Raw genomic sequence first — 23,976 nt, 5'->3', positions numbered from 1 at the left:
GAGGTCTGTGGCTCTATAATGCAATAATAATACATATAGTGTGCACATGCACTTGTTCACTTGTATAAAATATAGTACTAGTTCAAAAAGGTATCCATTAACCCATTGATGCCAGAGGTTGCAGATTTTTTTGTGAAAAATCAGACCTTGGCGATGACCTTGAGCAGGAGGATATAAATAACTCCCACAAGCTTAGCGTTCCAATAATGAGACACTAGGCATAAATGGGTTAAAGCTTAGAAAATATAATGATAAAATTCTTTCTAAAGCCTACTGTGTACACAGGTAGACAACTCAGGTAACTTGTTACCCAAATAGGTGGTATAGACTGGAAAACAAAAATATGTTCAAGAAGGGCATAGATAATTTCAATAGTGACCGAGGCAACAAGGAATTCTTCAAGAGAATGCAGGGATGTTGAAGCTAAAACAAGGAAGGTCATCATTCTCTTGGGGTCCCTATAATAAAAAGTCATCCTTAAGTAGAGGAGCCACACATGGGTCTAGCCCAAGAGGCCTCCTCTACTTTTATATCAAAGTAATTACGTTGATTTCAGGAATTTGCACTTTATAATGAACCCTTTAAGTAGGGACAATAATACATCTGGTGATGGTTACCACAATTATAAGATAGGAAACCTCTCTTTTGGGTATGGAGCCATCATTCCTCATTCAAATCCTACCCCAGAAATGAAAGCAAGATTGAGAATGCCAACAGTGACTTGGATTGTTGGTTTCAGTTCAATCAATGTTTACTCTGTGTTCCATGTGCCACGCATTGAGCCGGGAGCTGTGGAAATAGAAATTAAATGAGACAGTCCCTGCATTAATCTAGGGACTTGGGGGTGGGGGGTCAGGGGACAGTAGTGGGGACAAAAAAGTAAAGAAAACATTACCCAGAACGCTATGGAAACAGCATACCTAACCCAGAAAAGGGATCCCGATTTAGCTACCTAGTCCAAACCTATACTATGGGCTTGTAGCAGGGACTTAGGGGATTTTTGAGACAGAGTCTTGCCCTGTCACCCAGGCTGGAGTGCAATGGCACAATCTTGGCTCACTGCAACCTCCACCTCCTGGGGTCAAGCAATTCTCCTGCCTCAGCCTCCCGACTAACTGGGATTACAGGTGCATGCCACCACGCCCGGCTATTTTTTTTTTTTTTTTTTTTTTTTTTTTGGTATCTTTTGTAGAGACAGGGTTTCACCATGTTGGCCAGGCTGGTCTCAAACTCCTGACCTCGTGATTCACCCGCCTTGGCCTCCCAAAGTGCTGGGATTACAGGCATGAGCCACCGTGCCTGGCCCGCCCTTACTTTTTAATAACAGCTACTATTCACTGAGTACTTACTATGTACTAAGCATTGTGCTAAGTGCTTTACATATATCATCATTCAGTCATTTACCTCTTTGAGAGAAGTACTCTTGCAATTGCCATTTTTAAGATAAGATGACTGAATCATGGAGAGATTAAGTGACTTCACCAAAGTCACAGAGGTGGTAAGTGAAAGAGCAAGGATTTATATCTAGGGCTGACTGATTCCAGAGATTGGGTTGGGGGATTTTTGAAGTTGTGAATCTAAGTGGAGCACAGATCTTTCCCCAGTTAATTTTGGGATATTTATACTTTCTACTGGTTTAAATCGTGGGCTTCCTACTCATGGTCCTCAGAAAGGGTCTCTTTACTCTTTTTTATTAAATTATTAAATTGATCCCCACTGAAAAAGGATTCCCCTCCTTCACGCATTCCTCAGAGGGGAATTCAGGGGCTGCTTGGACACTTTTTATATGTCTCCCACATCTTTCCCCAGGCTCAAGATGTCTTTAGTATTTCCTGTTTGAAGACTTTATAATTGTATAGCCTAAGTCTTGAGGGGGTAAGATTTTAAGTGATTTCTCTCTAGAACTTAAATGGTTTCATTTTAGTATTTTAGTTTAGCTTTCTTTTGCTCACCAAGTTTCATTCCCTTATAGTTTCATAGGCGAAAATACTATTCTTTACACAAGAAAGTCAGCCAGGTGCGGTGGCTTACACCTGGTAATGCTGGTAATCCCAGCATTTTGGGAGGCCAAGGTGGGTGATCACCTGAGGTCGGGAGTTCGAGACCAGCCTGACCAACACGGAGAAACCCCATCTCTACTAAAAATACAAAATTAGCCAGGAATGGTGGCACATGCCTGTAATCACAGCTACTCAGGAGGCTGAGGCAGGAGAATCACTTGAACCCGGGAGGTGGAGGTTGTGGTGAGCCGAGATCACGCCATTGCACTCCAGCCTGGGCAACAAGAGAGAAACTCCGTCTCAAAAAAAAAAAAAAGGAAAGTCAAGAGGCCAAGAAACATCTGCTTATATTCCCAGATAAATAAAAAGCAGTCAGCAAATGTACTCCAGATCTGACAATAAAACCACCTGCCGCACAGACCCACCCCCAAAAGGTCAGAGCTCCCTCATGCTCTTCTGATTGTAAAATGACCTAAGTTACAGCCAGAAAATGGACCTTTCTAGACTTTCTTCTGAATGACTTCCCATTTTGGTTATTTCCAAGTAGGACTATTTCTGTGACTTGGTTTGGTGATTTCAACTTCCTTTTGACCCTGAGGCTAATAGGAGGATGAGGAAAAAAGACTTACAATGTTTTGTTTTAACCCCTCAAAGTCATACCCTTATTGGGTAGCTGTCTAGTGAGGAAGCTTGGGAAACACTTCTTGTGGTCAGACATGAGCAAGGATTTGGGTCTGATCAGCTGGCCCTGAGGAAGTTTTGAGTGCTGAGCTTAGAGAAACTGGATTCTTTCAAACACTGGGCTCCAGGGTGTCCTTGCTTCCCAGGAACTCCCCATACTCCAAAGCAGGAAGGATATAAGCTGAGACTACCTTTGCCTCCTTGCTCATCTATCCAACACTCATTTCTCTTGTCCTTTGCACTATTTCCCCACTACCCCTTCAGCTTTAGCCAAGTAGTCCAAAATCTGTAGGGTACAAAGCATCAGTTTTTACTTCTGCTGAGAAATTAAACCCAGCTATTTATAAACCCCTCAAGGTTCCCAGCAATATTTCCCAGTCTGGCATACTGGGCCAGTACCCTTACTTTACTCTAACCATGGAATGGTCCCTTTCCTATCCATTTGGTGACCTGCCAAGTTTAAGCTTAAAATAAAAGTCTCAACCTATGCAATTCAAAAGTGCCTCTGTTTTTCCTCTTTATTAAATCACGAGGGTACACTAGGTTTCACCCTAGCCACTAAAAGTTACTCATTATAAGTTGGGCCCATTTAGTAAAAGGATTGCTTTGATCCTAGGAGGGTACAGTTTATGGCACAGGTTGCTGAGAGCCTTAGAAGGCTGTTGTTGCTATCACTCAACTTTTTCTTCCCCCCGCCACCTGCCCGCCGCCCCACTGTCAAGTCTTTCCTTTCTTCCCCTCCTTTCCCTTGTTCCTGACTCATCCTTTTTTTTTTTCCTCTTTCTTTTACCCACTCTTCTCTCCATCTCCCCAGCCTTTGCTTCCAGGGGCAGAACAGAGAGGGAATGCACAATACCAACAGATGCTGGATTTTACCCTTGGGACACAGTGTCTTTAACTAGTAATTATTACCAGCCAGTTCCCGGGCTCTTTGTGAAGTCACTGTCACACAAGGCTCCTGAAGAGAGAAACATGCCCTGATGGAAATGCGCATTGATCTTGAAGGGTGTGGGTCAGCCATCAGGCAGGCAGGAGGCAGGCTAAGGTGGAAGAGGAAAGCCATCTGTGTCCCTGAAAGGGTGGTGCTCCTCTTTAAGCACCATCAGCCTGTTGGCCACCCCAGCCTCTAAGAAGCAGCTCAGGAAGCTGGAGCTGACTAGGCCCAGCAGTAGGCTATTGAGATGCTCTTCATGCTTGGTGGTGCACAAGGATTCAAAGTTCTGTTCTCCTGAGCTGCCCACAGCATTATTAAAGTCACACTCTCAGGCAGAAACCAGAATACACCAGGCCAACTCCCTGGCTGCGACAAAGCCAAATCTTTCCCAAGGTGCCTGCCTGTTGCTAGGAAACTATGCACTGGTACTGTGGGCCTTTTCCCCCGCTAAACCCCAAGGGTGTGTGGACTGCAGCCAGTTAGCTCCCTAGCTCTGCCAGGAACCCTTCAGTTTTATCCTTAAGACTCCCAGCATCCTCAAAGGGAAGTGAGAATCATGACCCCCTCCCCCCATACTTCTCAAACACAAAACTGAGAAGTGAAAACCCAAGGGCCGTTGTACCACCCCCTTTTATTATCAAAGTGTACAACTGCCACCCACAGCAGCTGCTGCCCACAGAAGCCTTTTAATGCCTCTCAGGACAGAACTGCCTTTAGCTTCACTTCAGGAAACTTGCCTCTCCCTTCTGTGGCTGGGAACACCTAAAACTGGCCTGCTGCCTCTCATGTCATCTCTGTAGTGGGATTTAGAGAGGCAGTGAGTGCCATATGCCCAGGCACAGAGATTCTTTGCCCTGGTGGGTTTTTGCTCCCCTCTCTGGTTAAGAGGAGAGAGTTCTTAGTTGAGGAAAGCAACAGAACAGGAGGGAGGGAGAGGAGGAGGAAAGGAGAGTTTGAAGGGTGCAAGATGGAAAATCAGGAAATCACTATACCGATGTTTTTAACAAAGGGTATCTTCTTGGAGGGAGGAGAAAAATTGAGTTTTTAGGAAGGAATCTAGATTGTCTTGAGTCCACTGCCTCAGGTTGTTTTGCCTTTAAGGGCTCTCCAGGTTCTACGAGCCTGACATTTCTTCAGAGTGAAATAACGGATGGGATTTGGGAGGCAGGGGATGATGGCAGCTATCATCTCTTCTCAGTCTTAACATTATGTGGTAAGGAAGATTTTTCTGTGTCTCAAGCAAGGCTTAGAAATCTGGACATAGGTTTTATTTATTTATTTTCAAGATGGAGTCTCACTCTGTCACCCAAGCTGGAGTGCAGTGGCGTGATCTCAGCTCACTAGAACCTCTGCCTCCCAGGTTCAAGCGATTCTCGTGCCTCAGCCTCCTGAGTAGCCGAGATTACAGGTACCCACCACCACTCCCAGCTGATTTTTGTATTTTCAGTAGAGATGGGGTTTCGCCATGTTGGCCAGGCTGGTCTCGAACTCCTGACCTCAGGTGATCCACCCACCTCGGCCTCCCAAAGTGCTGGGATTACAGGCGTTAGCCACCACGCCCGGCCTAGATTTTATTTTTTTAAAGCATGCCAAGTTCATCTACTATGCTCCTGAAGTTGTATTCATTCATTCAAGATTTATTGAGCACCTATTACTTGGCAAGTACTGTTCTGAGCTCTGGAGGATACAGCAACAAACACAACAGGCCAACTCTCCTTCAGCAGGGAAATCACTAGAGTCAAGGATATACATGAGCCAGGGAGAGAAAGGGGCAAATGACTCCTGCCAATTCACTGCATATTTTTAAAAATTCATTTCCATTCCTTTCCCAAAGACTAACAACCTTCCCCAAAGTAAGACAACACAAAGTAAAACTGAATACAGTGTCTCTGCAACCTGGCATATTGCTCCTCATTCTCACCTCCATGCCTTTGTTACTCTTTGCTCTCCAACCTACTCTGCACTTGGGGATGAGGGGGCAGCAGTTAAGGTGGAGTACAAAATGTTGGACTTGGAGTCAGAAGACTCCAGATCCAAGCAAGCTATTTAACCTCTCTGACCTTAGTTTCTTGTCTATGAGAGGAGCTCCTGACCACTGTACTACCTCTCTGTGATATACTCTTTTAGCAAAGACTCTCCCAGGGATCACTGGCTTAACCTCATTAAACGTTCTCAAGGCCAAAAATTACCTTTTGAAGACTAGTTGAGACGTTGTTGCCATAGCTTAAGGGAGAGGTATTGGAGGCTTGAGTTATAAATGTAGAAAAGGTAGTGATGGATTCAAGAGACAACACAGAAGTAGAAGCAACAGGATTTGGTAATTGATTGGATGTGGGCTGTAAGGGGTTGCAGAGGAGGATTCCGTATTTCTGCAGGTGGCTTGTGGCCTGAGTGACCGAGAGAACCACCTGTTCCAGGCTCATTAACTCTGAGGTTTGGGAGCTCTCCGTTCTTCCAAATAGAAAAAAGCTTTGGCCCATATTCATTTTTAAATAGTAATGGCTGTTCAGGGAATTGCAAACTCACTGCCTAAACTAACGTTTTCTTTTTATCACACAGCATTCCAGTGTCTTTCCATCCTCCCCTCCCTCTGGACTTTCTGATGAGCCCCAGTCTGCCTCTCCCTCACCCAGCTACATGTGGTCCTCAAGTGCACCGCCCCGTTACTCTCCACCCTACTATCCACCTTTTGAAAAGCCACCACCTTACAGTCCCTAAAGAGGAATGCCTGCTGGCTATTGAGATTATTGTGGCTTTTGTATTTCTGCTTCAGTGGAAGTGTGTAGGGTACAAAATTTAAAGTGTGACTCTTATGCATAAAGTTTTACAATGGCCTGCCAGGCTAGGGAAAGATAGGGACGAAGCTTATTCGTTATTAGTGCAGAGCAGGGGTGGCCAGGCTGAACTCAGCACAGAAAAGGGCAGCTCACACTCTCTAAGCAAGGCTGGGGAGCCAACCCAGCAAGAAGCTTGTTTGGACCTGCATTACCCTATGCTCCACCTCTGTATTCAGCAGAAGTGTGGTTGCCATCTTTTTCACTTTATGTAAAGGAGTGTTGCCCTCGGGCCCTTGGCAGATTGCCACCCCAGCACCTAGGTTGAAGCACCTGGCTCATAGGCCCTATCTTTCCTTACCCCTAAAGTCAGTCCCTAAGGACAATTTCCCAGCTGATGGACTACACAGTAGTTCCAATACAGAGAGTTCTGGCTAAGATTTTGTTTGCTTGTGTCTGGATGTTGAAAAAGGCTGCCCATATCTCTCACTCCTTCCTTCTCTGTGAGTACTGTAAAAATGGCTGTTGTGATCACTCAGCTCAGCTTTTGTTATTGGTACCTCCTAAAGGGAAAAGTGCAATATTCTTGCATCTTGAGTAGTGGGGAACAGGATGTATTGTTCCGGAAACACTGAAATACACAGCAACATGAGATGTTTTAAGTAGATCACTTAGGAGACAGTGGTTCTACTACATGTTGCATTATTACAAAATACATTTGCTACAGGAGATATAAATCTTATGGTTGCAATTCAGAGTTTAAAAATGTGATAAATTAGGTTCTTGGGTCGTGATATGAATTGTTACTAATCTTTGTGACTATTTAATCTTCAAATATTGTGCTTAACCCCAGCAATTCGCACGTATCCTGCACCCCACCCCAAAAGACTCATCTGTATTTTAATGCCACTGGTCTTATCGGTCCTTTTGTCTGTTGAGACCAGTCATGACAGCATTCAAGATTATGAAAGTGTTACAATGCCGCTTCAAGTCTGCAAAACCTCAAACGTAGCCAACTTGACAAATACTTAAGTGTTACGGCAGATTTAAAATCCATCTGGCACACTGTGGTAGGTATTTGTACAGTTCTTTTAATTACACATAGCTTTAAACCATCAACCTGATGAGTTTAAAACACTTTTGCACCCATGCCTTCACTTCAGAATGAACACCTTCATTGTGATCTTACGTTAACCTGAGAATTGATTTAAAGGAAGATTGATAATCCTATACTTTATAACGTAAAAATACAGGGGTTACAGGAGGGTACCTAATTAGACAGTTCTCCAAACACAGAACACACACTGGAAAATTTTCCGGCCAATTTTGCTACCTCCCAACTTGATGGATTAGAGGTAGCACAAATGCTGGTGCTCCCATCTACCTTGTAGACACCCAGCCATCAAGAATCAAGGCACAGGAAGTGCACTCTCTCATTATTAACAGTAAATGTTTGCAAGATATCCAGTTTAACTTTCAGCATCATGAATGTTGTCTTATCCAGATTTTGAATCTGAAAAACTATAATCCTTTTATGTTATACAAAATTACTATGATTTTTTATAGTTCTGAGCATATTAAAATTCTACTGGATTTCAAAAAGAGACTAATACCCAATTGACTTACTAAACAAATATCAACTTGTAATATTCAATGAATTTTTTTGCCATTTACATTTGACCGTTGGCTTTAGTGAATGTCCGTATTTAATTTTTTTAAGGCATCATTACACAGTTTATCCTACATTTATCACATTTCTTAAAGTGTTAAGATTCTATGGCTCATTTCTATGTATTTTTCTTACTTTACAAAATAACCTGAAACAGTATAGATTTTGTAACACTTAATTTGAGCAGCTTTTTTATTACATTGAATTATATAAAGTGCATGTTACCTTAGAAAAATTAATATTTGCTGCTTTACTCTTTTGCAAAACATTTGCTGTAATGAAGGGATTTGTATTTCCAATATGTATCTTGATTGCATTTTGTAATATTTACTGCTTTATTCCTAATTCTGCTTTAAAGTACTGAACTGGGCATGAAACATTAAAATATTAATCCAGAACCCGTATAAACTGGATGTTGCTTAAAATCTGTATCACTGCCATGTTGAAAACTCAGACTGCTTTTGTGATGTTTCAAATGAATAAAACTATCCTCCCCTCCTTATCCACTTGTGTCAAGGTACTATAAAAGTACAGCAAATGCTCTAAAGCAACTGACAGCAGCTGACTCACTTTTGACTATTAGGGTTCAAGATAAAAGGGGACATGATTAACCAACATATAAAACCTAATGGGAAATTTTGCCATGCTGCCATCAGAAATACAGCCCCAGTCTCCTGCTATAAAAATTGAAAAACAATATAAAAACCCATGTAATTTCTGAAAGACAATCTTGTAAAACACACACTCAAACATCAGAATTAAATCATTTTATTTTTGCCACAAGAAGCTCTAAGAACTAATATCAGGCCATGGTTAATGAAAAGTAGAACTTAAAGTCATGACAGGGAAGATTGTACAAGTGTGAACATTACAGTACTCGGAGGAATGAACAAGGTTTCATATGGTTGACCAGCCAGAGAGCCAGTGCTGTTAAGTTAGCATTTAATTCTTTAGAATACGCATGCCTTGACAATACAAAATACCTTGATCAGTGTTTACCATTTTTTTATCTTTTTGGTACAATGGGGAAAAATGTGGCATTATTTCTTCATAGTGGTTGTGTGTGGGGGATCGTTACCACCAAAATCATAATAATCATTTAAAGTATATTTTAAAGTTAGTCTTGCAAGATTGTTACGGCATTGTAAAATTTCTGTAGTTTAAGCATTTTCATTTTGTCATATCTTTTAACAAATTACTATTTCAAGTAGTTCCTATCGAGAATATTTACAGGTAAATTAGCACAGGAGCAAATTTGAAGCTAACTTCAAAGAAGAAAAGGAAGTTCAATAGCCAGAGAGCTAAGTATAAGATAGAAAAACCACATGGTAATTTTAAACAGCATCTTGCTACAGATTTCCAATCCAATAAATACCAGGAATGAAGGACTTTTGCCCCAAAGAAGTATTTCACATGTACTCTGAACTTTGGCTATGGAAACTTACAGAAAAACTGAAGACCCTGAGACACATGCAAGTAAGAGTCTTCTGGCAAAAATACAATTTAATTTTCCAGTTTCTCTCCTCTCAAAAAACTCCAGAAGATACCTTTAGTAGGCACAGAGTTTAAATGTCATATTCAGAATTTACAGAGCACAGCAGCAGCAAATAATTACATCCCTATTATTCAGAATGGATAGTTTTCCATTATAGAATTAGTTCCTGGTTTGTCATAATAGACTTGTAGAAACTGCCAAGTTTTATTATGACAAACTAATTGACCTAGCAGTTGAGTCTGAAAGATCTGGAAGCTCTGCCGGCATCCGTATCATTCACATTGGTAGAAGTAATTATGTCTAACTGGTGAAATAGCATCAATGAAACTCAAACAAATTTTCACTGAGAACATTTCAGAGTGCACACTATAGTCAAACAGTAATGTTATTAATATCTACACAAAAAAGAAACAGATATGGTGATTCCAGAGATTACAGAGTCTTAAGTTATAAGGTAATTTCAAATTTCCCAGGGGTTAGTTTACAAATGGTTTGAAGGTCTAGACTTACAGAACAGAAAACAGATAAATGCACATCACTCTACCTCTTGGCAAGCAAAGGATTTTTTTCTTGTATTATTGCATGAACTGATGCCCGATACCCTCAGCTACCAACTTAAGAAACACTGAAACCACTACCTTCAAATCCAGCTTACCATCAGAAGAACGATGTATACATGAGAAATTATGATTAAAGCTTTAAGTTCAAAGTCAAGAAATAGACTATTTTTTAAAATACATGGTAAGGAGAAAGAAAATATCTATGTTGGACTAAGAAATACTTAAGCAAGGTTACAAATGACTAATAACTATGCACAACAATCTTTTCCAGTATCAATTTTTTCCTTTGCAAAAAAAAAAAATCATTTACAGACGTTCAACAATTCTGTTACAAATGCTAGGCTATATGTATGTTCCAACCTGCTTTCTTTTAGTACTAGCACTTCAGTAAGTGTTAACTTTATTTTCTAAGTGTTTAAATATGTGTCATTTTAAAAAGTGGTATTTATTGCTGTCAAGAAAAATGGGAACTGACAAGCCTATATAACATTCCTTATGTAGTTTCTGATTACTATAATATTGCAGCAATTTGCAGATGGAATAAAACTTATTTTAGAAGGGGTAAAAACCTAACAAATCTTGCTGAAAGGAAAATACTAGATCACTGATTCAACTATTTCAAATAAAGACTTCCTATTGGAGATTCTACGCAATATGAACATTTAAAAATATATGCCAGGAGCCTCCCACCCAAAATATGTAAAGTCTCACCCATGGAATCTATCATTTACAAGGATTTATACATAAAGATTCATTTGGTGGCTTTCAGATTCAAAATTTGAAAATTCTCATGGGAATATTTTTAACCTTAAGAAGCAAAAAGGAAATCTTCATTCCATTCTCTACTATGTGGTAGCCAGAGAATTAAAAATACATGCAACAGAACTTTTCATCTCCTCCTATCTGCCATTACAGAGATTTTTTTTCATTAGTTTTTTGCCCCCAGAGACCACACTGCAAAGGTATAAAGTGGTCTAGCCACCAAAGTCTTTTACAGACTATGGCAATGAAAGCCAGGATTAATTCTAATTAGCTAAATCTAATTTATTCTTCAGATGAGAGACTTGTCTGCATGGCTATTTTTATAGAGGGAGGGTAGCAGGAGGTTGCTGTCCGCTTGGACTAGCAGATTACACAACCCAAGTAGAGACTTATTCTGACATTTTCCAGAACAACTCTAAAACTTATTTACTCTTTATGCCATATACAAGACAAAACACACATTTATTGTCTCAATGTTAAGAAAATTGAGAATTCAGCAGTAAAGTGCTAACATGGAAGGGGAAAGCTGTAAGATGTACTAGGGTATGCTAATAACTCCAGTTATTTTCAAAGAACATTCAGACTGCTTCAAATTCTATTCAGGAAACTATCTCTCCAAGCTTTTAATTTTTGCCTCTTTTAAATGAGCTGAAAACTAACATATAAACAGATACTTGGGGAGGGGGTCTCACCTCTACTCAAAACTTTCAGGAAAATTTGCTTCTAAAAATTATCAACAAAAATCCCACTACACTTCCTTCAGATAATGTGGCAGATCAAATTAACTTGTTCGCACCTTAATTTGTTTTACAGATCTTCTGAAACCCCTGCCCCATCATCCAAAACAAAACTTTCTAGTATTTCAAAGGAGTTTAGTAAGATTCCGGTATTATAAATTCAAACTCAGTACTGCCATCTGTTACATTTTGTTTAAAAATTGAATCATTTTCCTGCTGAATAAAAATATCTTCCCAGGTCATTGGCTTGTTCTGAGTAGATGTAGTGGTCCCTACTGGAGGTTCTTTTCCAGTGTCAACCTTATACCCAATACCATCATCCTTCATTGCAGGAACAGTGCTTGATCTATCGGAAAGATATGCATATTGTCTGATTTGTAAAGACCTGCATGGATGTAAACGATAAAGCTTTGAGTCCCCAGAAGGATCTTGACTATGAACTGACTTTATATGTGAAGACATAAACTGATAGTTGATGAAAGATTTGCCACAGGCCAAACACTGATACCTTCGCTCCCCTGTGTGATGAATTTCATGCTTTGTGCGATATTCTGCAAGAGGAAATACCTTCTCACAGTAACGGCACGGATACTTCTTCTCCCAAGAATGAATGTTAAAATGTCTCCGCAAGCTTGTCAGACAGACATATGACCTTTTGCATACAATACAGATATAATAGACCCTTCCATCTACTATTAACTCATAGTGATCATCATGTTTTACTTTCATACGTTTGTTTGCCATCTCGCTGCCAGACGTTTTTGGTACTTCATTCTCAAGTCTGGCCTCCCCTTCATCAGGGTCATCTTTGACAGGGATCACTATATCATAAGTATCTTCACCGATATTTGCATAAACCTTGCAACCAGTCGATAAGCCTTCAATTTCAGTAGCTGTATCTAAAGTAATGATCTTCTGACCCTCCATTAGATGTTTTGATCCTAAGCCTGGATCATTAGTATTTCTAGTAATTATATCTGAAATTTTTAAGGAATTGGAAAGTGGTTCTTGAAGAAGTGTAGGAATCTGCATCTTCTGTATTAATGATCCATCAAAACTGGTATTTTGGGAGGTATCAGCCTGTGGGACCAAAGATGTATTACTGACGGCCGAGTCAGGACTGGAGCTAATAGTGTCATCATCATCATCTATTATTTCCTCCTCCTCCTCTTCATTGGCCTTGTTTCCTGTTAAAATAGCACTGTTTGGTGTCTGCTGATTCTGCACAAGTAAATTGATTGAAGAGGGCATATGATTTGGAAGTGAAGAACTGACATTTGGTGGTGTAGAAAGTGGTGTCTGATTTAACAAAATAATATTGGGAGTCAGATGTGTTGGAGCTGAAGATACCAACAGTTTTTCACTTCCTTGTGTTTGGCTCAGAGTTGCCTGATTCACAGGAGTAGGAAGTTTCTGAGTAGGTGTGATATTTGTTAAAGGGGGTGAGTTATTGCTAGCACTAGGTGCAACATCTGAAATAGCAACAGGGCCTGGGTTAGATTGGACCTGTGCCACTGTGTTATTACTCGGCAAAGTCTCCTTTGTGGGCAGAATCTCGGAGCAAAAAATGACATCATCATCATCATCATCAGAATCGGTAACAATGATCTTTTTCATTTCATAATCTTCGGCAGATAATGAAAAAGACTCTGTTATAATAGGCATTATAGTAGCCCCGTTATCTTGGGCTTCATCTTTTGATTTCTGTATTACAAGGTTCTTGTCACCAGAATCAGGAGGTAAAGGTTCAGTATTACCATCCTGAGCTGTACCTGAGATGCTTTTAACCTGTGACAATGGGACACCAAGCTCTGCTATAAATTTCACTCCTAATAACTGCCCTGATTTAATTAACTCATCAAGCAAATCTGATCTAACACGAACAATTTTAGAACTATAGATATAATTGAGAATTTCTGCAAAGATCTCTGCTCTTATAAAGCTCAGTTCAACAACTTGCCCGGCAACAGAGAAGAGCTGATGGAAGTAGGTACTAGAAGCTGAAAGAATATTCTTGTGAGCCCGGAATTTTCGGTCTTCCACAATAACGGTAACATCACAGAAGAGTCCATGGCCACGTTGCTCATTCAAGGAGTTCAGCAGACTGCCAGAGTACTGAATGTCTGTAGCAGAAATCAGTTTTCTACTCTCCATGCCTTTAAGAGAAAGAGAGGAGGGGATGGGAGAGGATTAGAGAGAAAAAACAAAAGTACTTATTTAGAATTTAAGCCGTAGCATCATTAAATAGTTTATTCAAATTTTAACCAAAGTTCGGCATAATTTTTTGGCTTTTACAGAAATTGTTCATACAGGTTGGCTTTTGGAACAAGTGTCCAATTTCATGGCTTGCTCCTGAGTTGAGCAAGTTTTACATTGTTACAGAGATTTGAACAGTAATCTCCACAGTCACCTTCTTTTGAATATTAGATACATGCATCTCCACTAAGTGATTTTTAAAGATTAGAATTAATTTTCTTAGTCCCAATTTTGGGTTTTCTCTCCAAGAAGAGGTAAGAGTTGATTTTTAACTGTCAAAATTAAGGAAAATCATCATGAACACACAGAAGTTATTTAGTCTGTAAATGATTTAAATGTCAGAAAAGCTCAGTGCGTGCAATACTGTGTCTGAAATACATACTCTTAATTTTAACTAATCTTTAAGAATATATGCAGAATCTACACCCTGGAGCCAATGACATTCACAAACACTGACAATTATTACCTCCCAACGTCCCATTATTTTTCTGTTATTTAAATTGGGGTGCCTCATCTTGATAAACTATTAAACATCTTTCTTACCCTTTCCTCTTTCTTCATCCCCTTGTCCCTTCCCCTCATCTCTCCATCTTTACAATTTCCAGAGGTGGAATATTAAACAGTGCCAAGTGAAGTCAACAGACACTATCATGAAAAAATATGACAAAGGAAAAGGAAAGTTTACCATTTCTAAATGCCCACTTCCAAGAAAACACAAAACATTTTACTTTTGTTGGTAAAGAATCATGTGCATTGGTATGAGAACTTTTTCCACACCAAATGAGTTAGTGAAAATGAAAACATTAACTTATTGGAATAGATTACTCTAGAAAAAGGGGATGATGTCAGTAGAATGCATTGTTGTGTAGCACTAGCAAAACATCATTTTTTGCACTTTGCAGAAGATATTTCCAGTAACAAAGAGGCCAGAGTTTAAAAAAACCCATATATTAAAAATATATAATATCCATACATATGATTATATATGGATATATTTTAATATATGGATATTATATATTAACAATTAGTTGACAAGTACTTTTAGTGAAGAAATATTTTTATTAATATTCTCTCCCTTTGAAGTTACCAAAAGGGTGTCGATGTCACAATGCTTAAGTTATACATAGGTGGAGGGCAGTTCTGTCTCAAATACCTTCTAAATTTTTCAAAATGATACCTTAAGAACAAACATCAGGCAAAAAGTCTAAAAATCAAAGATTTAAAACATTATTAGAAGGTGTTGCATGTTAACAGTACCAAGGAATTCCAGGTTACCATAAAGGCATTCATCATCAGAAAGGGTGACCTTTGGACAGTTTGCCAAAAACCAGGGCTTCCGAAATACGGGCATTTCGACAGAAGTCGATATTAAGTGGAAAGACAGGTTTTCTGAAAATGGCACGCAATTTTTGTCACTTGCACACGGGTTCTTCCAATATGGGAATGCGACAAATGTACGTGTCCAGGTGACACTGGGACTCGGTTTCGTTTCGTTTATGTGTCCCCCTCCTCCCACTCAGGGTAGCCCCAGAGACAGCACAAGTCGGTCTGAACCCACCCCGAAGATCTGCGATTCGACTGTGGAAAAGCCATTCCACATCACTGTGAAACCCTTGACCGAGGGCCAGTTCGGAGGAGCTGGTGACGGTGGAAAGAGATAAAAGCCGTCCGCGAGGGAGTGAAACAAACCGACACGCGGCTCCCTGCGGTAGCTGAACCTCATCTCCCTTCCTCCACCTCCCTCTTCCCCATACGGACCCTGCCAGCTGCAACCGAGGTTTTTAACCCCAATTCACGTGCAAAGCAAGCTTCTTGCAAATACAGATGGAGGTACAAACAGCAGAGTGAGGGCGGGAGGAATATGGGGTACCAGGGAAAGTAGAAGGTGGCGAACGACAGGGTGGGGTGTTGGTGGGGGGGGGGATGAAACGAAGCAGGCGGCATTGTTGTGCCCCGGGAAGGGGACGGAAGGGGAGGATGGGCCTGGCAGAAAAGCTCTAAATCAAAGTAGGGGCTGGGGGAGTAAAAGAGGCACAAAAAAGCAGGCAGAGGGGCGAGGGAAAAGCCAAGTGGGTCTCCGTATTGGGCTCCCCACGCCCCGGGGCCTACCCAGGGCACCGGCAGCCCCTCGGCCCCTAACGACGAAGGGGACCGCGCCGCGGCCCTCGCGGCTTGTCCCCTCCTTCACTCCCCGGCCCACACAAAGAAAGAGCCGGAGGAGCGGAGCCTCCGACTCTGCCGCTTCCTGGTTCAAGTGAGGCGAATGCAAACGCAGGCGCGGCCCAGGGACGGAGAAGGCAAGCGCGCTCCTTCGCCCCCTCCCTGATTGGGGCCGGGTCCTCACCTGCTTCCCGGCGCCGCCGCTTCTCCTCCTCGGGACGCGCGGAAGGCTGGGAGTCCCCCAACAAGAAGAAGCCGCACTCCCCACCGATTCTGCCCCTTCTTTAAACGTCGCTCCAGTCTGGGTCGACGTCGACGCGGCCGCCGCCTCCTGCCGCCAACGCTGCTACAGCTGCCCCACGCCGCCGACAGAGGGCACAGCGCGGGGGCGAAGCGCTGAAGCCAAAGGCGCCCTCCTCTTCCGAGCGCAGGCCGGGGTGGTCCGGAAGGGCCCGAGATTGAGGCGGCTCCACTTCGGCGCCGTGCTCTGCTTTCGGCTCTTTCCGCAAGGGGGCGGAGGAAGACTCGGAAGCTCTTGTGTGTTCGGCTCTTTCCGGAGGGCTAAAGGGTGGGAAAAAAGGAAAGGGAAAGATCGGGTAAGACAGTCGCCAGCAATTAGATGGAAGGGAAGCGAGTCGTTTTCATCGAAATTCAATGTGAACTTCTAGGGCATACAAACTTTTAGAGACTATACAGGTTTCATTTATTTTGCAAGTTTGAATTTGCTCTATTAGACTGTTTGCTAGATGATAAACCATCTTGAAATATAATCAAAATACATACAATCAAATATAAATTCACAACTTCTTATGGTAATTCAAGTTCTGGGATAACAAGAGAGCAACTACATTACAGTAACTACTTTTAAGAAAGAAATTTAGTGTTTGGCCAACTATCTTCTTAATTGGATACTAAATGGTGCAGTACTATGTTAATTCCCTCATTCCAACTAGCATTTACTGACCCCCTGCTTGATCTGTAGCAAAAACCCTATGTTAGGCTCTCGGGAATACAAAAATGAATAACCCAAAGGTCTCTACCTCTTTAGGGAGCTCAGTAGGTAGGTACACAAACATGGACAAAAATATTTGTACAAGGTGTAGAAGCAGAGAGAAGAGAATAGCAAATTGAATGCTGTCATTTGACCTGTAACTTGAAAGATTAATAATATTAACACTTGCATCTTTAATTTTTTATTGTTACTATTTTAATTTTTTATTATTACTATTTCCATAACATTTCATCTTCAGAGGGCTTTAGTGTCTGACACACAGTATGTGTTCAGTGATGGTTTAATGACCGAAAAAATACATTGTGAGTTACATAATTTTTTAAAATCCTCTGGTAATACCCTTCCAACTGAGTACCATAATGAATGAAGCAACAGGATGGGTGTTTGGAGAGCAAAATGTTTCCCTTTTAGGCTGGTTATTGATCATATTCAACTAAGGAACCAAATAGTAACTTTTTTCTGCCATAATTAAGGCCATTCACTACCTTCATTATCTTTTTAAAAAGATATGTATAGGATAATACTGCATTCGTTTCCAAAATCTTAAATTTGTACCTATTAATACCTTGCAGTGGAATTCCTGTGCTTCTTTCCTAAAAAAATCTTGCTGAAAATGTCCTTCAGGATATTAGACTGAAAATAGATCAAACTATATCTAATTTTCTGTGACAGGAAATCAGACATGGATGTCATCATCTACCTATCCCTAATCTATTCTTCATCCTCCTCAATAAAGCCACATGGTATAATAAAACATCAAAGTGGTATAATATAGCTGTATTTCACATGGAAATATGCAATTCCTTAAGCTCTTCTCCAAGATTTTGTATTATGGGAAAACAAACTATGTGGGAATTATTGCATTACTGATTTTTGATTAGGACTTAACATTATGAAAGTTTCATTGTTTACTATAAAGATATTTCATGGCAAATAGAAGTATGCTGTTGTAAAATAAACTAAGGCAGATTAGTATTTTTCCTGGCAACTGAGTACTTAATAACCATTTTTCCGAGTTATCCTCCCCAAAACTTAGCAGTAAAAAAAAAAAAATCTTAGTAATTAGAACAAAGTATATCTTGAAAGTTTAGGATCTATTTATCTTTCAGTGGCTTAATTGATGAAAACTAAAATGAGACCTATCTTTGAAATACAGATCACAGTGGCAATAGATGCCACTCTAGATATCATGTTTGTTGGTCACCTGTCAGTAAACTGGAAGGCACAGTACAATTTATTTTGCACTAGCATTTACATCACCGAGGCTGGCAACAGAATTGCCTTGCCTTTGTCACTTTCCTGAAAGTATTTTAGAAGTTTGGAGTACCAACTAACATATGATGAAACCTGTTCATTCAAAGCACAGTAAACCTTCTCTTCCCTTCTTGCTGTATCTCTCACCCCCTAACCAAGCAAAAACTAAACAAGTTTAAAAGCTACCTATCATGAAAGGGGATCCAATGGTCAGGAAAGGAATTTTATTTGTAGGAAAGCAGAACAGACCAAGAAGCCTGAGTGGCCTTAATAATTGTCTTTGGGACAGGATCACTGGAAAGTTTAATTAATTTTCTGTTTCTCAACTAGTTATTTCACTTTTACTTTTGTTTTTAATCTGGAGGGCTTAACCCTACTTCAAACAACCCAGTAGTTTGAACTCTATTTCAAACAACAACAACTCACTTTGGGAGGCCGAAGTGGGAGGATCACCTGAGGTCAGAGAACAACCTATATCAAATGGTTTTGGAGGTATCAATTGTTTCACATTCTAGAAAGGTTTTATTGGCTGAAAATGGAATGAGTTAGGTTTTATAGCCATATTGTCAGCGTTTGCTTGCCTTTTGAACTTGATTGTGAATTCCATGAGGGCAGTAACTGTCCTCTCCTGTGTTAAAATGCCAACAATCTTGTGGGTGCTTAATATATATTAATTGATGACAAAAGATAAAATGACACTCGTTCAGTCTTAGAGGCCTTCCTATATGTTATGCTTATGGTTACAGATTTGGTAAGTTCACTCCATGGGATCTGCAGAAACCCTAGTAAGGTAGAGTGGAAGAAACAAAGTCTTAAGCAGAAGATGTGAGTGGGTTGGAATTCTGATACTGCCACTTACTAGCTCTTTGATCTTATGCCTAATTCTTCATCTGTAAAATAGGGATAATAATACCTTCCCACAGAGTCACTTTGAGGATTAAATGAATTAACTATGCATAGTGTCAAACTGCTCATGGTTTCCAGAATATGCCATGCAATTTACTGCCTTCAAGTCTGAGCCTGGAGCCCTGAGCTTGGAATAGTCATTCCCTTCATAGCCACGCCTCGCTTAACCTGTTGTCTGGTTAGTTCCTGGCAAGTGCCTGGTCTTCCATAAAACCCCAACTCAAGTATTGACTTATTTTTGAAGCATCCCTTGGCCCAACAAATTGTAGATAGAGATGGTTGCTTAATGCTGAACGAATGAGCATCTGGAATCCAATAAGTGCCAAATATATGTTGCTTTCTCACCACTATCCCCTTTTCTGCTTAATCCCAACAAATCTTTCTTTAAGTGACCTAATACTGCCTATTGCCCTTTTTTCTTAAAACTTTCCAAAGTCAATTGGATAGGGATATATAACTCTCCTACTGGAAAAGGAGTCGTCGATAATTGCTAACAATAATACAATCTACCAAAAAAAGCAACAGACAGCTTATTCCAAACTTGAACAAAATTGAGGGAATATACTACCCATGAGTCATTTGTGAAAATTACTTGGCAATATATGAAGTCAAATCAAATACGAAATGAGTCCAAATAAAGAATTAAAAATGGAGATTTTGCAGTAAGCCAATCTATTTAAGCGGAAGACTAAGCCCAAACAACAGATTGATTATGACTATGTGACAATGAAACTTATAAAGCCTGACACTGTAAACTTCATTCATTTTTTCAATACATATTAAATATATATCATTTAGTATTTACTCTGTGCCAGGCAATGTTGTAGGCACTGTGGATATAATTATCATCAAGTTGAGGTATTAGTCTTCATGGAACTTACATTATAATGGAAGAGACATACAATCAACATTTGTATATATAATATAAATATATAATATAATATCAGAAAGTAGGAAGTGCTATGAAGAAAAATAGAGCAAAGGGATAGAGAATGATGAGGGTGTTATTGTAAATTGTGTGGTCAGGGACAGCCTCTCTGAAAAGATGATGTATGGCCAAAGAATGGAATGAACTAAGGGAAAGGGCCATATAAATATCTGGGGAAGAACATTTTAGGCAGTGCAATGCCCTTCAACCAAAGACTACCAGAAACATACCCATAGTTGACAGATTGGGTTTATTACTCTTACTCCAGGGAGGGACAACACACACTATAGGTAACTATGATGTGTTTCAATAAGAAGTTGTTAGAATGAACCTATTATAGGAGTTGGACAATTTGGGGGAAGGTCTAGGAAGCAGGAGTTCCGTCTCAGATACATCAGAAAGCAGGGGCAATTGTATGATTGCACATTTCAATAAATCTTATTTATAGGGAGGGCAGACTAGAGGGAGGATAAAGCTGTACATTAACTGGCAAAGTAGCAGTGACCTATCTTGGCCAAGAAGGGGTGTTTGGTGTTTTCTAGGTGTCCCAGTGAACTTGTTTTTTGTCTGTGCTTAGACAAGCTTATGAAGTGGTCTTGTTTTGTCTCACTTGGTCAGGCTCCCAGTGATCTTGTCTTGGGTTGGTGTTCTGTGAGTTTATGTTCAACAAGAGAAGAACATCCCTAATTGTGAGTCCGAGGTCAGTTTGTGGATATCAGGGGCTTCCCCCACTTCCCTTTCTCAAACAGCAAGCGAAAAGCCTTAGAATATAAGGAACAAGGCCGGGCGTGGTGGCTCATGCCTGTAATCCCAGCACTTTGGGAGGCCGAGGTGGGAGGATCACCTGAGGTCAGGAATTCGAGACCAGCCTGGCCAACGTGACGAAACCCCGTCTCTACTAAAAATACACAAATTAGCTGAGTGTGGTGGCGGGCACCTGTAATCCCAGCTACTTGGGAGGCTGAGGCAGGAGAATCACTTGAACCCAGGAGATGGAGTTCGCAGTGACCTGAGATTGCACCATTGCATTCCAGCCTGGGTGACAGAGTGAGACTCCGTCTCAAAACAAAACAAAATAAGCAAACAAAAAAAGAATATAAGAAACAAATTTTAGAAGTAGTAGGAGAGGAAGAAGTACAACAGTGGCTATCACCTCATCTTTAATAGAAAGTAGTCACTTTCTACTGTATTATTGTATAGAACATACTTAAACATTATTCTTTATTTGAAATTCAAAGATAAGTGGCCTACTGTATATTTCTTTTTGCTATTAATAAATCTGACAACACTGAAATAAACACTTTCAGTTGTGTACGAAATACTTTGAATACTTTGTCCCTTTTCTTCCCATCTCAGATTTTTCTTTTAATTCAAATAGACTCCGAAAAAATATGTGAATCTGTTTGAGCCAGTCCTATTTATTATATATGCACATATATACACACATAACCAAATGTACATATTTTATACACACACACGACACAGTGTGCACCCAATATTATAGAACATGTAATACACACACTCACGGAAAGCACCCGTACGCGAACAGAATTGACTATGTTGTTGATATGGCCATTCTGTGAAATGTCTCCAGTGGACTGTCGTCCTGCCCTTCAGTTATTTCAAGTAGAAGCCTAAGGAAGACGTGGTCTCTGTGCAGATTTAGACCCTGGCGAGCCTCAATGCGGAACCAAAGGATGAGCGAAATCGGTTGCAGTGGCGGTTTATTTACACCACGACACACACCTCTTCACCTTGGCCGGAGGCCACACAGACCTGGGGAAATGTTTTGCCAACGTACTCGCAATAGTTCCCATGGTTTCCTTTGCTCCCAGCGGTTGCGCGGGCTGGGTTTTTGGAGCAAAGGCAACGGATACTGCTGAGGCTCCTGACAATGTCCCGTTTTCGAGGCTGCAGTAGCTCCAGTGTCCGGTTCTGTAGTGCCGAGAGGGAGGCCTCGGGCTCCGGGCGGGGGAATGTGTTGCAGTTAGTCCAAGAGCCCCAAGCCCAGCAAAGCCGCCCGTTCCCCGCTGGGGCGCAACTCTCACTGGAACTCTTGTTCTCTGGACTGGGGAATGAAATGAGCTCAGCCAAGGCTCCCGAAACCAGCCCTGCCGCTCCCACTTGTGGTCGCATTCTCAAGAGCGGCTGTCTGCGCCGCGGGGCATCACTTTCGCTTCTGCCTCCTCCTGCGCCTATTGCGGCAACTACTCACGCTCCTACTGGACGAGGAGAGGGAGGTGAATCCGTGGCAGAGGTGAGTGAGATCATGGCTGCACCTTCGCTCTAAGGAGCCCGCTTGCCTTCAGCGAGTCCGCTTCATCTTTCAGCCCGCTTCTGACCATTTGCATTTCGCTCCTTCTACCTTCACTGTGCCCATTTTCATCCTTTTCTGCAATCTATCCATGGCAGCTCATTGTTCGCCCTTCTCCTCTCTCACATTCTCACTCATCCTTGGGCCCCTTTGTAGGGTGCCCCGTTCTCCCTCCACCCTCTTTCGCCTCTGATCTCGGGGTAGACACAGCTAAGGGTCACAGACCTACGTATAGCATTTATTTGTTTTGTGTTATCGTTCGTGAACATATTTTTATTCTCCACTAGACTGAGCTCGTGGAAAGGAGGACCCCTATGTTATTCATTACAGAATTTGCAGTGCCTGGCACTTAATAGGGGCTCAATCTACTGAAAGTGTTGTGTGTTGAGTGAATGATCGGTTTGAGATCCTAACAGGCTAAGTGGAAATTCCTTGTAGGGAGTTGGAAAGGGTTGAGATTAAGGGTTTAAATTGGAAAGGAGAAATACCTTCCTCTGAGACAAGATAATTGGATGAATGTAGCGTAGGCAAAGTGATGTGCTAAACTGCAGATGTGGCTACCTTCAGGAAGGTCTTAAGTGGTCTCAATCTTGACCTTGAAGAATGAGAGGAGAGTGAGATGAGTTTTCCTCTAATGAGAGTGAATATTGGAGTGGGAAGTAGATGGTTTGAGAAGGAAAATACTTATAATTATTGCTGTGTAAGTACTCATATCAAATGTTTATTGAGTGTATCAGGTGCTATACTGAGTGCCTTACATGCACTTCGGTTAAAAAATGAGAAATTTAAAAACATTACAGGTATTGAGGGGTAGGTTGAAATTCCAACAGTTGGGAGATACCTTGATGAGTCTTTTTCTTCCACTAGTGGGATGTAATAAAGCATAGTGATGAGAAGGACAACCTCTGGATTGAGACTTTCTGAGTATGAAGCCTTGCTTTGCTACTTAATACCTGTGTGACCTTGGTAACCTCTCTAAGCTTCATTTTTTTTCACCTGTAAAAGGGGGATACAAATAGTACTGACGTTTTTAGGGTTATTGTAATGATGTAGTGCCTTGAACGTAATAAACATTTCACAGGTGTTGGCTATTAGGGTTTCATGCCTGGGAGCAGAGGAAGTAAAAACAGTCCTGAGTTAGGTTAGAGATACACATTTTTTGCCCATGTGGGAGAGGTGAGTGAAACTACTGCACCTGTCCTCTGAGGAGCGCTCCTGCCTTTGGGATAGAAAGGTCCTCCCAGTTTGTGTCAATCAAAAAACTTCTTATTTTAGAATCCTAACCAAAAGATATAAGAACAACTTGGGTAAAGTTTGCATTTGTGCACATAGAAGATAAATAATTTATCTTAAGGCACAGATAAAACCAGGTAGCAGCAGGGACTGTTATAATCGTCTGCTATTCACCATGTTGATGAGGGAAGGATTCCCACCCTTTGCGTTATGGAGTAGCTGAACACAGGACAGATGAGATCAACAGCGGTTTATTAATCACATATGTTCACAGCTGGAATGGGAGAGAACACAGCGTGCC

General features: G+C 41.0%; 3 protein-coding genes across 13 annotated transcripts in view; 2 read left to right on the top strand and 1 right to left on the bottom strand.

Annotated features, from left to right (window-relative positions):
- TMEM255A (transmembrane protein 255A) overlaps positions 1-8,560 on the top strand; it is a 52,687-nt gene extending 44,127 nt beyond the window's left edge. For all 3 annotated transcript variants that reach the window (XM_055267692.2, XM_055267691.2, XM_055267693.2), the window contains one exon: positions 6,175-8,560. In XM_055267692.2, coding sequence (XP_055123667.1) covers positions 6,175-6,333 — 159 coding nt within the window. In that variant the 3' untranslated portion in view covers positions 6,334-8,560. The remainder of the gene's footprint in view (positions 1-6,174) is intronic.
- Positions 8,561-8,810: 250 nt separating this feature from the next.
- On the bottom strand, positions 8,811-22,309 carry ZBTB33 (zinc finger and BTB domain containing 33). 3 transcript variants are annotated; one of them, XM_063634855.1, is made up of 3 exons: positions 21,649-22,309; positions 16,213-16,589; positions 8,811-13,768 (listed from the first exon to the last, which is right to left on the bottom strand). In XM_063634855.1, the coding sequence occupies exon 3, from the start codon at positions 13,764-13,766 to the stop codon at positions 11,748-11,750; it is 2,019 nt and encodes a 672-aa protein (XP_063490925.1). In that variant the 5' UTR covers positions 13,767-13,768; positions 16,213-16,589; positions 21,649-22,309; the 3' UTR covers positions 8,811-11,747. The 3 variants fall into 3 exon arrangements, with proteins under 3 accessions (XP_063490925.1, XP_063490926.1, XP_063490928.1); XM_063634856.1 differs by having other exon boundaries at positions 21,655-22,177; XM_063634858.1 differs by lacking the exon at positions 21,649-22,309 and adding an exon at positions 14,412-14,513 and having other exon boundaries at positions 16,213-16,509.
- The window catches only part of LOC129475559 (putative uncharacterized protein CXorf42), a 66,821-nt gene continuing 64,867 nt past the window's right edge, over positions 22,023-23,976 (top strand). For 4 of the 7 annotated variants that reach the window (XR_008654826.2, XR_010119664.1, XR_010119663.1 and 1 more), the window contains exon 1: positions 22,248-22,385. Coding sequence is in view for 1 of the 7 variants with exons in the window: in XM_063634870.1 (XP_063490940.1) it covers positions 22,023-22,385 (363 nt within the window). In the remaining 6 variants the exon portion in view is untranslated. Of the gene's footprint in view, positions 22,386-23,976 lie in introns of all 7 variants that reach the window. The other 3 variants (XR_010119665.1, XR_010119667.1, XM_063634870.1) reach the window with 2 other exon arrangements.

The sequence above is a fragment of the Symphalangus syndactylus genome, chromosome X (genome assembly GCF_028878055.3).
Source record: "Symphalangus syndactylus isolate Jambi chromosome X, NHGRI_mSymSyn1-v2.1_pri, whole genome shotgun sequence".
Classification (NCBI taxonomy): Eukaryota; Metazoa; Chordata; class Mammalia; order Primates; family Hylobatidae; genus Symphalangus; species Symphalangus syndactylus.
This window is presented reverse-complemented; position numbering and strand designations above follow the sequence as displayed.

What these genes read in the sequence shown, in the direction of transcription:
- ZBTB33 (XM_063634855.1), bottom strand. Translation starts at nt 13,766, where the DNA reads ATGGAGAGTAGAAAACTGATTTCTGCTACAGACATTCAGTACTCTGGC.